We start from the raw sequence: 12,881 nt of genomic DNA, 5'->3' as shown, positions 1-12,881 counted from the left end.
GCTCAAGTTACATTTGAGCACCCAAGTGAATCTGGATGCCCATGGCTCTCTGCCCAGTGAACGTTCTCTGTATGAATAATGGCCTACTGCACAAGGCTTGCAGAGATGGCCACCAGCAGTCCTCCCAGTTCGAAGGGTTGGGATGTGCCATGGGGCCCCACAAGGAAATGCTGACCGTGTCAAGGTATGGTGGCAAGCTCACCTAAACCTCCTCACACTCCGTAGGAGTCCAACATCACTTGAAGGTGAACCCTGTGCCCCATTTGCCCAGGGTCTGTGGGCTGCCCTGTGCCCCAGGACGCTGGCGGGAGGGCACAGTACCCTGCTTACCCCGTTCTCAGCTTGCCATTGGGAAAACCAGGCTCGGGGGCAGTCGCCGGCCAGTTCGGTCAGCGGGCGGTGAGCGGGGTCTGCCGCTCGGGTACCACTCTCATGGCGGTCGGACGCCGTGTGGGGCCGGCGGCTGTCCCTCCGCCTGCGCGCAGCGCCGCTCCTCCTCGGCCGGGGCACTGCAGCGGGGCCGGGGCTGGGGTCGGGCGGTTGGGGGTGGAGGGGAGCGGCGCCTCGGCCGGAGGGGGTGCGGAGCCGCCGTGGAGGGCGGAAACGGGGTGGGGGGGATTTGCGTCAGTGAGGGAGCTGGGAGCAGGCGAGGGCGGGCGGGACGGACGGACGGACGGACGGAGCCAGCGGACAGGCACCCGCAGACCCCAGTCGCCCGCCGCCGCTGCCTATCGCCCCATGGAGCTGTGCCCGGGGCCCGCGGCGCCCTCGGGCTGGGCGCTGCCGCTCCTCCTCGCCCTGGGCGCCGGGCTCAGCCACGCCACGCCGCACCTGCGGTACACCCGGCCGGGCTCCCGCAGCAAGTGAGTACCGCCCGCCCCGGAGGGCCTGCGGGAGCCTCTGCCAGCGGCGAGGCGCGGCGAGGCGAGCCGAGGCGGGCTGGGGCAGCCGGGGTGCCGCGGCGGGCGGGCTGGGGCGGCGTGCGGTTGCCCTCACGCCGCAACCCGACCGTGACGGCCGTTGTCTTTTCGCCCCAGGAACTGGTGCGCCTACATAGTGAACAAGAACGTGAGCTGCTCGGTACTGGACGGGACGGAGAGCTACGTCCAGGCCCAATACAAGTGTGCCTGGAACCAGTTCCCCTGCCAGCCCACTCTGGTGTAAGTAGCCGAGAAAGCGACCTCGGGCGGGAAAGCGCTTGGCCATCGGCTGCCAAGCCCCGGAGGGGGAGCGATCGCTGCCGCTCTCTTGGACTGTTCCCGGCACCCCAAAAAGCACCCGACCGGGGCGGGAGCGCATGTACCGCCTCCTGATCCCAGCACGCCCCAAACAAAGCGCTGGGTTTTATTGTGAACATAAGGCTGCCGGAGTTAATTAGAGCCAGGTTGAGCGCGTTGCTGGTCCGCACAGGCAGCGCGCTGCGCGCAGCCGAAGGGGAGCAGCGCTGTCACATATCACCGTGCTGCGCGCCGTGGTGGGGTTGCAGGGTGGTGGTAAGCTCGCAAACTGCCTCCCGTAGGCGGTGGGAGCGACAGCACCTGCTGGGGGCACACCTATGCACCGTGCGCCGGGTTTGGCAGGGTACGGCGGCGCTCAAACCCGGTTTTATAGTTGCTCTGTGTTGCTGGATCGGTGCGTAACAGCGAGGGAGAGCCAGGAATGCGAGCCAGCACATTTGCAATCTGTGTATCCCTGTCAGTTGTCCAGCAAGGAGAGCAGCCAGCGCAGAGATTTTTACAGGGGGCTGTACAAAGTTACTGGTTTGATTTTAAGCTTCATGCTGTTGAGTGTGACCGTGTGGCAGTCCGTAGGGTGACCACCTAGTGTGCTGTGTGAGCCCTGCAGGTACAGCAGGAGTCAGGGCATGGCTGTATCTTGCTGTATCTTAAGACTAATCTCAGGTAAATCCCCTTTCCTCAGTTTCTCACTTGAAGAGCAGTAATATTTACATGCTTCTATTTGAAAGCTGTAGGTGATAAGCACTTTCTGAAACCATTTCAGTTCCCTCAGAAGTTATTGGAAGGACACCGTAGATTTTTGTTGGTTAGGCTTAAAGTTGGGCTGAGGTGATGGTGAGGATTCTTTTACAACAAAGAATAACTAGCTTTTATTTTGACATGAAATGGTGAGGATGAGACTGATACTGCTAGGTCCTGGGTGCTACTGAAACAAGACTACACACATCAATGACACTGGGGCCTCTGACAATAGGTGTCAGGCATTTGGCATTCAAATGTGCTGCTCTCTGTTTGTTTGGGTTGTTATTTTTGTTAAAAACACAACTTTTTCTCTATTGAAATACATAAACACTGGAATTTGAGGGAAATAACAAAGGCAGCAGACAGCTGAGTAACACGGTCTTGTGTAATTTCCCTTGTTTCTCTTTGGAGTGTTGAGCTGGCCATTTTGGACTTCTGACTGAGCTTATGGGCTGTGTAATGGGGTGTGCCCTCTGTTGTGCAGAGTCTCATGGAGGAGTGAGGAGTGGTTGAAACTGAGCTCTTTGAACACATAAATCACCAAGCATTAAGATAAGGAATCTCAGAGGCAGTAAATTAGGATTTTCTTGGACTATCTGCTAGTAGATAATGAAGAAAGTGCAAAGGCATTGCTTCTAGCCCAGGAAATGCCTGATCCGAGAACTGCTTGAGCGGGTGAGACCTTTGGCATGAGTCAGATGGGGAAGCCCAGCTTCAGCAGGGGGCTGGACTGGATGACCTCCAGAAGTCCCATCCCTTCCAGATGACTGTGGTTCTGTGAAATGGCATTGTCTGTCCTTGGTTTCTAAACATCTGGAGTTGGCTGCTGTCAGAGAGAGAATATGGGGCTGAACAGACATTTGGTCTCGCCTGCTGTGGCCAATCTCATGGAGTTTTTTGTTCTTTTGAGAATGGAATTAGGTATTTATCATAAGTCTTTGTTTCCTCAGTTTGACTTTCGTTGGTGAACATTGCTGTTACTTCTTTCTTCGTAGCCATAATGGCAATTGTAAAATCACTCCTTGTTCTTCACATAAAATATTGTAAGTAGCTACCACAGCACCAGCTGATTAACACTGAAAGCAGCTGGAATATTAAAATCTTTACATTGTATTGTGTTCAAAACTCTCTGTGTATAGGCCGTGACTTGCATTTTTCTGTCTGTGGCTGGTATATACCTTTTCTTAGTAGAAGAGCAGGAAAGGAACTAATCCAATACACTGTTCAAATCCTGCAAACCCCCAGCTTTAGTCCTGTGAAAAGTATTTAATTCAGTAGGAATAGTGGTCTGAGTAACAAAATGTGCTGATATATATTTATTAGCTACTGTTGACAAAAATAGGACAGGAAAGAGATACAAAAGCAACAAAGAAATAACTGTGAGGACTCTGAAATTATTCTCTTTTTCCTTTATGCACTTACATAGACAAGTTAAAAATGAACTAAATAGTAGATATTCATCAGAATAAACTGCGGTCCCTGTGTAGTCTTCTTTTGATACACATGGTTCATCTAAGAGCTCATTCTGCTGCACACAGTGGAGACAGTGAGATCCAAATCAAACAAAGAGCTTGTTAACTGTATCAGAGATGTATTGGTTTTATTAGTACTTAAGTACTATTAGGGCTTTTTTATCAGTCACTGGATTTATTGTTGATCTGATATATTTGAAGACTCAGTTTAAAGAGCCCTTCTGATGTTTAGGTTCAGTCTAGGTTATGCATGACAAATTACTTAAATTAAAAAGCTCACTGCATTTTATATGGCAGCATTTTGCTGCCTTAAACATAGAGCTGTACTCTTCCACATGTTCTTCATGTAAAAGGGAGTGTATATTGCAGATATGGATTATAGTCAGCACTGATTTTATTGTTTTTAGAAACAGAAACCTCTGGTGATCAAACCTAAAAATCATATGCATGCATGAACCCTTTTTACCTACCCTTAGGGGCCATTAAAATATCATTTGTCTGAAGTAAAGCCCCACTGTTGGAATGACTGCACTTCTAGGAGTGTTAACTGTAATTTCAGTTTGGCTACAGGGTATATTTCCTGAAATGTTAAGTTGAAATTCAGGAAATTATTACACTTCATTGTTTAGTTGTTTTATAAGTATGCGGGTTTGATTGTGCATTTCCTTGCTGAAAAGTTAGTGAATGCTTTGGCTGATTAAGGCGTCAAGGATAAATGTGAGTTGAAGTGTGGCTGCTGAAGAGATAGGAAGAGAGGGGAGTAGAAAGAAAAAGCAGAAAGGCCCTTTGAAGTATGTTCCCTTTGAAGTGTGGGGGGCTTCTGATTTATTTTTCTTAAAACTGTGACTAGCAAAGGAGGGAGGAACTTTTATTAGTGGGTCGTTGGACTGAAGGTTACTTACACAAAAATATTGGGGTTTTTTCCCACTAAAAAGAGCCTATACGTTTTGAAATTTGAAAGATTGCTTCATAAATAAGTGATCCCTGCCCACTTCTTTTGTTGTGAATTTCCTTTCTTAGTCTTCTTATGGATGGTTTACTAAGTTAATTAGCATTATTAGCAATTAGTAACTAATAGTGCTGTGTGATGGTAAAAGTAAAATGTATTGCTCTTCTGGCTAGTTTAAGCACACTCTTCAGGGTTGTGGCTTCTCTTGAACATCCTCTGGCCAATGCTTCAGGGCAGGGTGCTGTTACACCAGTTGCTTGTTTTCCTTCTAGTACTGTAGAGCATGTTGGCACTCCTGGCTGTGCCATAGGTGCTCCAGTTTATGGCCCAGCATTTTTGGGCAAACCTGCTTTCACTAGTAAGGTTTTGATTGTAAAGTCTGAAGTGAACTGAAGTGGGTGAAGCAGAGGGATGTTTTCTGGGTTTCCGTCTTTGCTGCAGCACTGCAAATGGGGCTTCCCTGTATGAGGCAGTAAATCAAATAGAAAAAGATTTAGACTGGGAGGAATCTCTGGAGGTCATGTAGTCCCCCTCTAGCCCCCAGCTAGCAATGGAGCCAGCTTCAAAGTTAGATCAGGTTGCTCAGGGACTTCAAGAAAGGATGTTTTGTCAGATCCCCTAATTCAAGTACCAGCCCCCATTAATTCTGCTCACGTGGGTAAAGATATCTGTGTGCTCGAGTGTGTAACAAGTCAGGTCACCTGTCCTTAGCTTGTGGGATGTGAATTCATGATATAGTGTGAGCTTCTCATGTTAACATTAACGACCAGTGTGTAATAAGCACATGCTTAGAATGTAATATGTAATGTGTAATAAGCGCATGCTTAGAAAATGGTCAAGAAAATGATGAATGAATCAATAGCTAAATTAGCAAGCCTCTCCAAATCTCTCATTGAGCAATAATTTCCAACTTCTTGTCATTTAATACTTTCAGATGACAGTAAGTAAGCCCACTGCCAAACTAATCACAGTTTTAATCACTGCCAAGAGGAAGATTTAAGGGAGAAGACTGAAATAACTTTAGAGGCTCTTACAGCTAGTTTTCTGCAATCATAAATATGAGGATAGATGGCTATACTTATGAGTAACACACCACTCTTAGTAAGCAGTATTCAATGTTTATTAATAAAATAATGTTGAGTAAAAGTGGAAATTTTATTACGGCAAAAGAATGTATCAGACTTCCAGTCAAATGGCTGCATTGATTTACCATTTTCTGGCAAACCCAGAACAAGCTGGGTGGAGTACATCAGCCCCAGTCTAGGAACATATAGGAAATCCACATGTAGTTTTCAACCTTTCAATGCTCCCAAGGTAGTTTTGTCTGAGGCTACTCAGTTGCTAGAAATTAAGCATACAGACCAGTGTCAAGAGTGCTCAGCACTGGGTAGGGTCAAACCTGAGATACTCAAGTTAGCATAGACCAGAGCCTATGCTTGCCACTGGCTTCTAGCAGCGCATATCTCATAAGAAAAACTTTCAGGATGCACAAAAACTTGAAGGGAGAGTGAGGACTGTTTTAATGTTCCCCCTCCAAATATCTAGAAAGATCTTCAGGGTTTTTTTTTTTTTGTTCCCTTAGTGTATTTTGTGTGAAGCATAATTTCTTTGTACAGGCTCCAGCTAGCTGACTGCATAGGGAGGCTAGCCTAAGGGGTTGTGCACTGAAAACAGTGAGGGAACTTGAAAACCTTCAGAGCGTACTTCAGTTTCCTGGAGTGCTTGTTTGAAAAGATTGGAACGCCTGCTGGGTGTGGTAAACTTTCCTGGCTGTCTCCCTGAGCTTCAAATTGTGCATCTCTGCCTCCAGAGTCTTTCTTCTCTGTGAAGCAGACAGGGACGTTTCATTGCACACACCACTTGAGTTTGTTCCAGTAATTAAAAAAAATAGAAAAATCACAAACTGCTCCTCAGTTCACATTAACGTAAAAAACAAGAGTTTTCATGCTTTTCTGGTTTGAGAAACTAAGCATGGAAATGTTGCCAAAACAAGTTGTTATTTTTAGGGAGCTGCTGACCTGCTTAAAGACTATTTTGTCGTAAATCACCCAAATAGTCAAGGAACATCTTGCACCCTTAGAAAGCGGCAGTGCCAAGTTTACACATTGCAGATTATTGCTCCCGTCTGACTTCTTTGCATTCACATCTCACCTTTTCTCTCTGGTTCATTTTTGACCTGGTGTCTTGAAAAGTATAAGCTCTCAAAACAATGCTGGAAGTTATTCTGAAATCGGGTGCAAGCTAATCCCACCGGTTAGCTCTTGCAATCATGAAACTATTGCTTATCTATTTTATCTGTGTATGTTTTCAAATAATATGCCAGCAATAGCTCTTTCTTGGAATGATCCTAGAAATAAGCTTATTTAATGGGCAGAGAACCAGAAGAGATACTACTGGATCTCCCTTTTTCAGAAAGCTTATTAGGAGCTGCATCTGTACTTGACCTTTCCACTGCTGTAAGGTGAGAAACTTGGTCCATGCTGCTAGAAGAGGCAGGTGAAGGTGTTGCTATGTGTTGCTGTGTGTTGCAGAGTCGCTGCCGTCCCATCACTGTTAGACTACATCATGGTGCTGCTCTACAAAATTACTCTGAAATCCTATTGAATGGGCTCTGTTTTCAAGGTTCTTCTATCCTCTTTTATTTAGTGGAGCTTTAGCAGCTTCCTGTTGGTCTATCCCCATGTGGATGACTGTCATAGTCTTATCTTGTGTGATAACCATCTATGATAATTTAAGATTGTAAATCCCAATGATGAAGCTGTGCTTTAAGCCTTGCCACAGGTTGGTTGTGCCTCCAAGTTACTTAGGTGCATCCCATGTCTTGGTTTCTCTCCTCATAAGAAGACACCTAGTGTTCAGGAGTGGTAATCATTAACATTAGGAGTATTAAAATCTTAAGCCTGAAAGATATCTTTTTGGTATTTCCTACTGGACTTCAGCTGTCAGCTTTTAAAAAATAAAGTCCTTGGCAGCTGGGAGAGAGGGAGGTAGAGAGAGAGAGATAGATAGGTGTGTAAGTGTGTGTGTACATACAACAACTAGAAATAACTAGTATGAGACATGGGGCATGTTTCAGAGTTTCTTCTTTGCAAGAAGAAACGCTTCTCTCCCAAGAGAGAAAATTGTGTTTTGAAGCCCATTTTTTTTTTAATGGTAAAATTCTATCTGAGATGAGTGGCATCGAAATTCACTGTATAAATAATGAACAATGTCACTTCTGGAGATTTTGAATGGAGCTATAGGTGAAACCCTGTAGTGTTGTCTGAGATGAGTTGAACATTTTTGTCTTCTCCAAGTTCCTGTAATCTTCTGCCCCTCTTACTGAAAAAAAACACCACCAAACCAACCCAAAACCAAAACGAACCAAAGCAAACCAAACTAACAAAAAACCCCAAAAGCCAAACCCCAACACAAAGCAAAAAATAACAGACTCTGCAGTAAATTTCAGCCAGATTCCCTCAGATATATTGAACTAATGTTCATCATCAAAGAGGGACCAAGCTGTACTGAGCTACTTTGGGCACTATGATTCTCTGCTCCTTCCCTGGCACTGGTAGATGAGGGGACAGTGTTCTTCAGGGGAAGAGGAAAGCAACTTTTTTCCTGCTGTACTGAGAGTTATATGCTGGGGATGTAGCAGGAGGGAGGAATACAATCACCTGTGCCAGGTCTCTGCCCCCTAGTAATTTCTTCCATCCAATAGACAATATCTGCTCCCGTTGTGCTTCACAGGTGGTGTGCAGGCACAGAATAAACAATAAACACTGGAAAAAGTCTCTAATGCTCATTCCTAAGTTATGACACATTTAGTAGAATTACAGTGCTGATAGTCTGATATTAAAGCACTCCTTGCACTGACCTAGATGGGTGATTTCTTGGTTGTGTACACAACAGGCAGTTGCATAGTGCTTTCCTTGTTCCAGTTGCTTTCCTTCAGTCCCTGTTGATGCTCTCAACCAGTAGCAGGATTTAGCCCAGAACAGATCTGGTGCAAATGCTGGCCATACTATACATTAGTGCAAACTTTACTAAAAGCATGCTTATGTGCCTATGGGAGCCCAGAAAAGCTGAGCCTTCTTGGTAGTATGTGCTAATGGAGGTCATCATACCTTTATGTATGCCACAGGGATGGCTCAGAATTGTGTTTTTCCTAGTGCAAACAGTATTAAAATACTGTGCTTGGTTTTGGTAATGTGTATTAGAGCCTGATCAATATGTTATGTAAAGACCTGACCACAGCCTTTTGGGAACTTCAGTTGAGATGTTTGTGCTGGGCTAGCGGGTGAAGTCAGTGGCACTTTTTGAAGAACAAGTATTTCCCAGACTCAGTGCCTGCAAACACATGTACTGACATTCTCTATACAAATTTTGGAAAGCAAAATGCCAGCTAAATGAAGGTTGGAAGTGGAAAGAGGAGACTTTCTTAAAGTCTGTCTGTAGGAAGCAGCTTAGTGTTTCCAATGTCAGATCAAAGTCAAAAACTATTTTGGGATTCACTAGGACTCTTTTTAGATAGATTTTTCTTTTGCTGCAGCATATAATTGGAATTTATTACTGATTCCACGGTTTGCTTTCACTGAACACCTAGAGTTCTGAAACACAACACAGTGATGTCCTGCATGCTCTTCAGGTAACTGGGTAGACATAATGACTTCAGGATGAGATGTGGGCCTGTTTTGACTCTACTGGCTGTATTGACTATATTTCTGTTGGCCATAATAGAAATACAGACAACTAGTGCCTGTCCATACCTACACAGTAGGCACCTGAAACTGAGGTGTCCTGAAACTCATTGCTAGAAACAATCACTAAAAGTTTCCCCAATTTCAGTAGAACTAGGATTTCTGCTGTCATTTATAGAGGTTGGAATTAGGCCTGTACTCTTGGGAAACAGAAAACTTGGGATCAACTGGTCTAATTTAGTAACTGTGTAGTATGAATGGCCAACAGGTATATTTTCAGTGCAAGCCTTTGCAGCCTACAGAATAAAAAGTGCTTGGTCAAAATATGACTGCATTTAATTACATCTTCTAGGTAGTATTTCGTGGGGTGTCTGTGTGCTAATTCAGCACTCCTCTTGCAGTATACTGAAGATTTGGGTGTCTGGGACATGCAAGAGCAGACTATGTAATTTACAAAGAATGGATCCAGAGTGGTTAGAGCAATAAACAGTGACGATCTGTTATCTCCTATTCAATAAGCCTGTGATTTGCAGGCTGCTGAAGTTATGGACCTTTTCCAGTGACTACAGAATTTTGGACCAACTCTGAAGTTTTGTGCTCAGAATAAGCATTTTATACACTGCTTATGTAGAAACATATGCTGATTCTGCAGTCCCTTGCTGACAGTGAGGATGTGGTGGCACTTCTCTCCTTGCATTTCCCAAAAGGTTGAATGTTAATATCTAGTTACAGAACTGAGCCATATGTTTTCCCACCAGTTTTGTCCAAATGTTTCTGATTTGTTTTATCGCTATTAGGTGACATTCCAAATATCACTGCTAACTGCTTCCTTCTGTGGTATAGCACAAGAAATTTATAACTCATTACCTAGTCAAAATGTCTAGCATTTGCAGCAAACATGTATTTTTAATTAAGCATTTTCCTAAGAAAATACTTTTCTTTCAAAAAGGAGAAATACTTGAATACTATTTCCGCACTATAGAACTTTATTTGAACTGTGAAATACTTGGATATTAAAAGTGGAGATTTGCAAAGCGTTCTGAATGTGTTTTCTCATTTGATCGGCATGTTGAGTTTGTGGTGAAGGTAGTAGGTGTTGGTAGTTGTAGGCCTGTTGTGGAAAAATTCCTAAAACCCAGCTGTTCTTATTTTCTTTGGTGCAAGGAAAGATTAGACTGTTAAAATCACCCTTTATTCATGCATTCTAAAAGAATGATTTCATTTGTAGTATTTGTGAACCCTTTTGACCAAATTGCCTCACTAGGAAGCTGTGTAAAGTTTCACACCTACAAGGGAAAAAGATGTGAAACTTGGGCATGTTATGTTTTGTGTGTTTGTACTTGTATGTAACATGTTTGCTGTGACTGAGTGAGCAGTTGGATCCAGAATACTGCAAATAAAGACATGTCTGGTTTGTATGTTCTAGTAGCTCCCACTCCTATGTCATTAAAACATGTAGAATGACAAATTATTCTCAGGATGCGGTCCCTAGCAGAACTTTCTGGTTTGTTTTGTTAGAACTGTAACCAAGAATATAACTGCATTCACTGCTGATAGACTGTTACATCCTGGCAAGATCCTGGAGGTCTCCAGCTCCTCCACGGAAATCCGAGTGAGAGAAGTTCTGCCTTTAAAAAACTTGTGTGATTGAGAAGCTGGATGCATGCGGGTGACTGCCATTTATGACTGCATCTGAGTCTTGCTGGCACAGTGACACCATTCCTTGCATGAGCAACATCCACAGCTGTGTGTGAAGCGTACCATCAGCACAGAAGCTGTAGCTGTGAAGCTGTGATATTTAAGAAACTTTTATGTGACTGGATTCAAATTAGAAAAGTGTTAGGATAAGTTCCTTGTGCCCAACATTACATGATTACCTTTGCTGAAGTAAATGGGACTAGCTGTGTGATTCATTCAGCTGGACTGGAAGTAGAGAGGAGCAGTAGTTCTTGGTAAGTAAATCCCAGTTTAATTTATGAGCCATCCATGAGCATAGCTGTCCTGTGACCACAGTTCAAGATGTAAAAATGTGAAAGCTGTTCTACATCCAGATTTTGAAGCATTTTGATTCTAGCTTAATTTTTCTCCAGGAGAAATGTGGTTTAGGATTCAGGTTTGTCTGCATTTGATGTGCTGTAGCTGAAATCAAAACAGATCCAATTCATGTATTTGCTTGAGCTCTCAGACTTGAAAGAATTTGTAAGGAACAGACTGCTACAACATTCTAAAGTTGTAGATGCGCTCTGTTCATACTTTGTACCTTAGAAGGGGAGAATTCTTCTGCCTTTCAAATAATTTTTGTATTAAACCATATTAAAACATTTTGGGCGAGGTGTCCCTGCCCATGGCAGGGGGGTTGGAACTTGATGATCTTAAGGTCCTTTCCAACCCTAACTATTCTGTGGTTCTATTTTACAATTTTTAGGATCATGAAATTATGAAATAAAGAGTGAGAATGTCTAGCTTGCTTATTTTTTAAGATGGAGTTTGGAAAAGTTTTATAAATTGCCAATATGGAAAATACTAAGCTTAATTTCTTTTAATTTGTTGATAATTCTTTGTTCACATTTGGTTATGTCATCTGAAGGTGTCTACATTGATGAACATGACTATAGAGAAGGTATAAAAAGAACAGCAGAAACAGTACAAGGAAAAACTTCCTGCTGTAATTTGAGTATAGATGTGCGCAATTTGCATAAAAGTATTTCTTGCTCCTTTTATAAAATGTTTCAGCTGTATTCTTAAAAGTTTGTTAGGAAAACATGGAGAAGCATAATGGTGTTTGAGGATAATCAAAATACTGTAATTTTCAGGAAGGAGTTTGGCCCTGAATGCATAGAGGGGAACACACACAAAGTTAAGTATTTTATGGAAATCAGAGGAAAGTATGTGCGACCATTTCTGGCATGTGAAAATTTATCTGGAAGTTCAAAGTTTGCGTTTCAGTAATGTGGTGTGGTGAGAGAGCTTGTAATGAGTCTCAAAACCACTTCCAAACACTAAAGCATCTAGATAATCCTTTCCGTCCACTGACCCTGGCAGCTAGTTGGAAGGAAAGGGATCAAATCCAAATTACCTATACAAGATAGTTTAATACTTTAGCTAAGGGAGAAGGAAAAGGAAGTTCCTGGGTGGCCGGGATGTTGTCCTTCCCAGTGGTGCCCTCTACATTGCACTTCTGTACTTAATTTTTAAAGCACTTGACCTTGGGGATGTCTGTACTTCACATTTGCAAACAGAATCAGCAGATGTTTTAGTGAAAACTGTAAAAGAAACGATGAGCTGGAGTGCAGTTTACTGCTGTTTCATATATATGGTTTTGCGAAGGTAAAACAGGATTGGAAACCTGCTCTGTGTTTACATGCTCCAAGTCAGAATCTGGAAAGCTGACAATCATAGCAAACTACAGCGGTCACAAGCAGCTCATTGACAGAGCTACAGCCTAGCCTGCCCCTGCCTCCTTGTAAAGATTCACAAGGAGAAGGGAATCCAGAGAGGTTTATTAGAATAAACTACACTTTGGCCCAAAAACAGTTGGAAAAAATATGACAGTCTGTAGTTAATTTTTCCCCCCTTAAATGGGAAATCGTAGATAAAGTAATAATGGTAGCAAATGGCTATCGTATGTGAGATATTATATTAAAATTATGTTTCTGAAGGTGAAAGGTGAATAAAAATATACAGAATTATTTAAGTAATTACACACATGGCAAGAGAAGCTTTGAAGAGTAGCAGTTTGACTTACAATAAGAACTGTTTCACGGTCAGTGTAGTCTACATTTGGTAGCTGATTGCTTAT

At 43.3% G+C, this 12,881-nt stretch overlaps 1 protein-coding gene across 1 annotated transcript in view; it reads left to right on the top strand.

Annotated features, from left to right (window-relative positions):
- Nucleotides 1-646: 646 nt before the first annotated feature.
- The window catches only part of EMILIN2 (elastin microfibril interfacer 2), a 32,234-nt gene continuing 19,999 nt past the window's right edge, over nt 647-12,881 (top strand). Inside the window, exons 1-2 of the mRNA XM_061356382.1 lie at nt 647-863; nt 1,038-1,160. Coding sequence (XP_061212366.1) covers nt 739-863; nt 1,038-1,160 — 248 coding nt within the window. The 5' untranslated portion in view covers nt 647-738. The remainder of the gene's footprint in view (nt 864-1,037; nt 1,161-12,881) is intronic.

Source organism: Neopsephotus bourkii, unplaced genomic scaffold (assembly GCF_033783945.1).
Source record: "Neopsephotus bourkii isolate Nb327-2 ecotype Australia unplaced genomic scaffold, CSIRO-AGI_Nbou_v1 NB_846, whole genome shotgun sequence".
NCBI classification, from domain to species: Eukaryota; Metazoa; Chordata; class Aves; order Psittaciformes; family Psittacidae; genus Neopsephotus; species Neopsephotus bourkii.
Note: the sequence above shows the minus strand (reverse complement) of the source record. Positions and strands in the feature narration are given on the sequence as shown.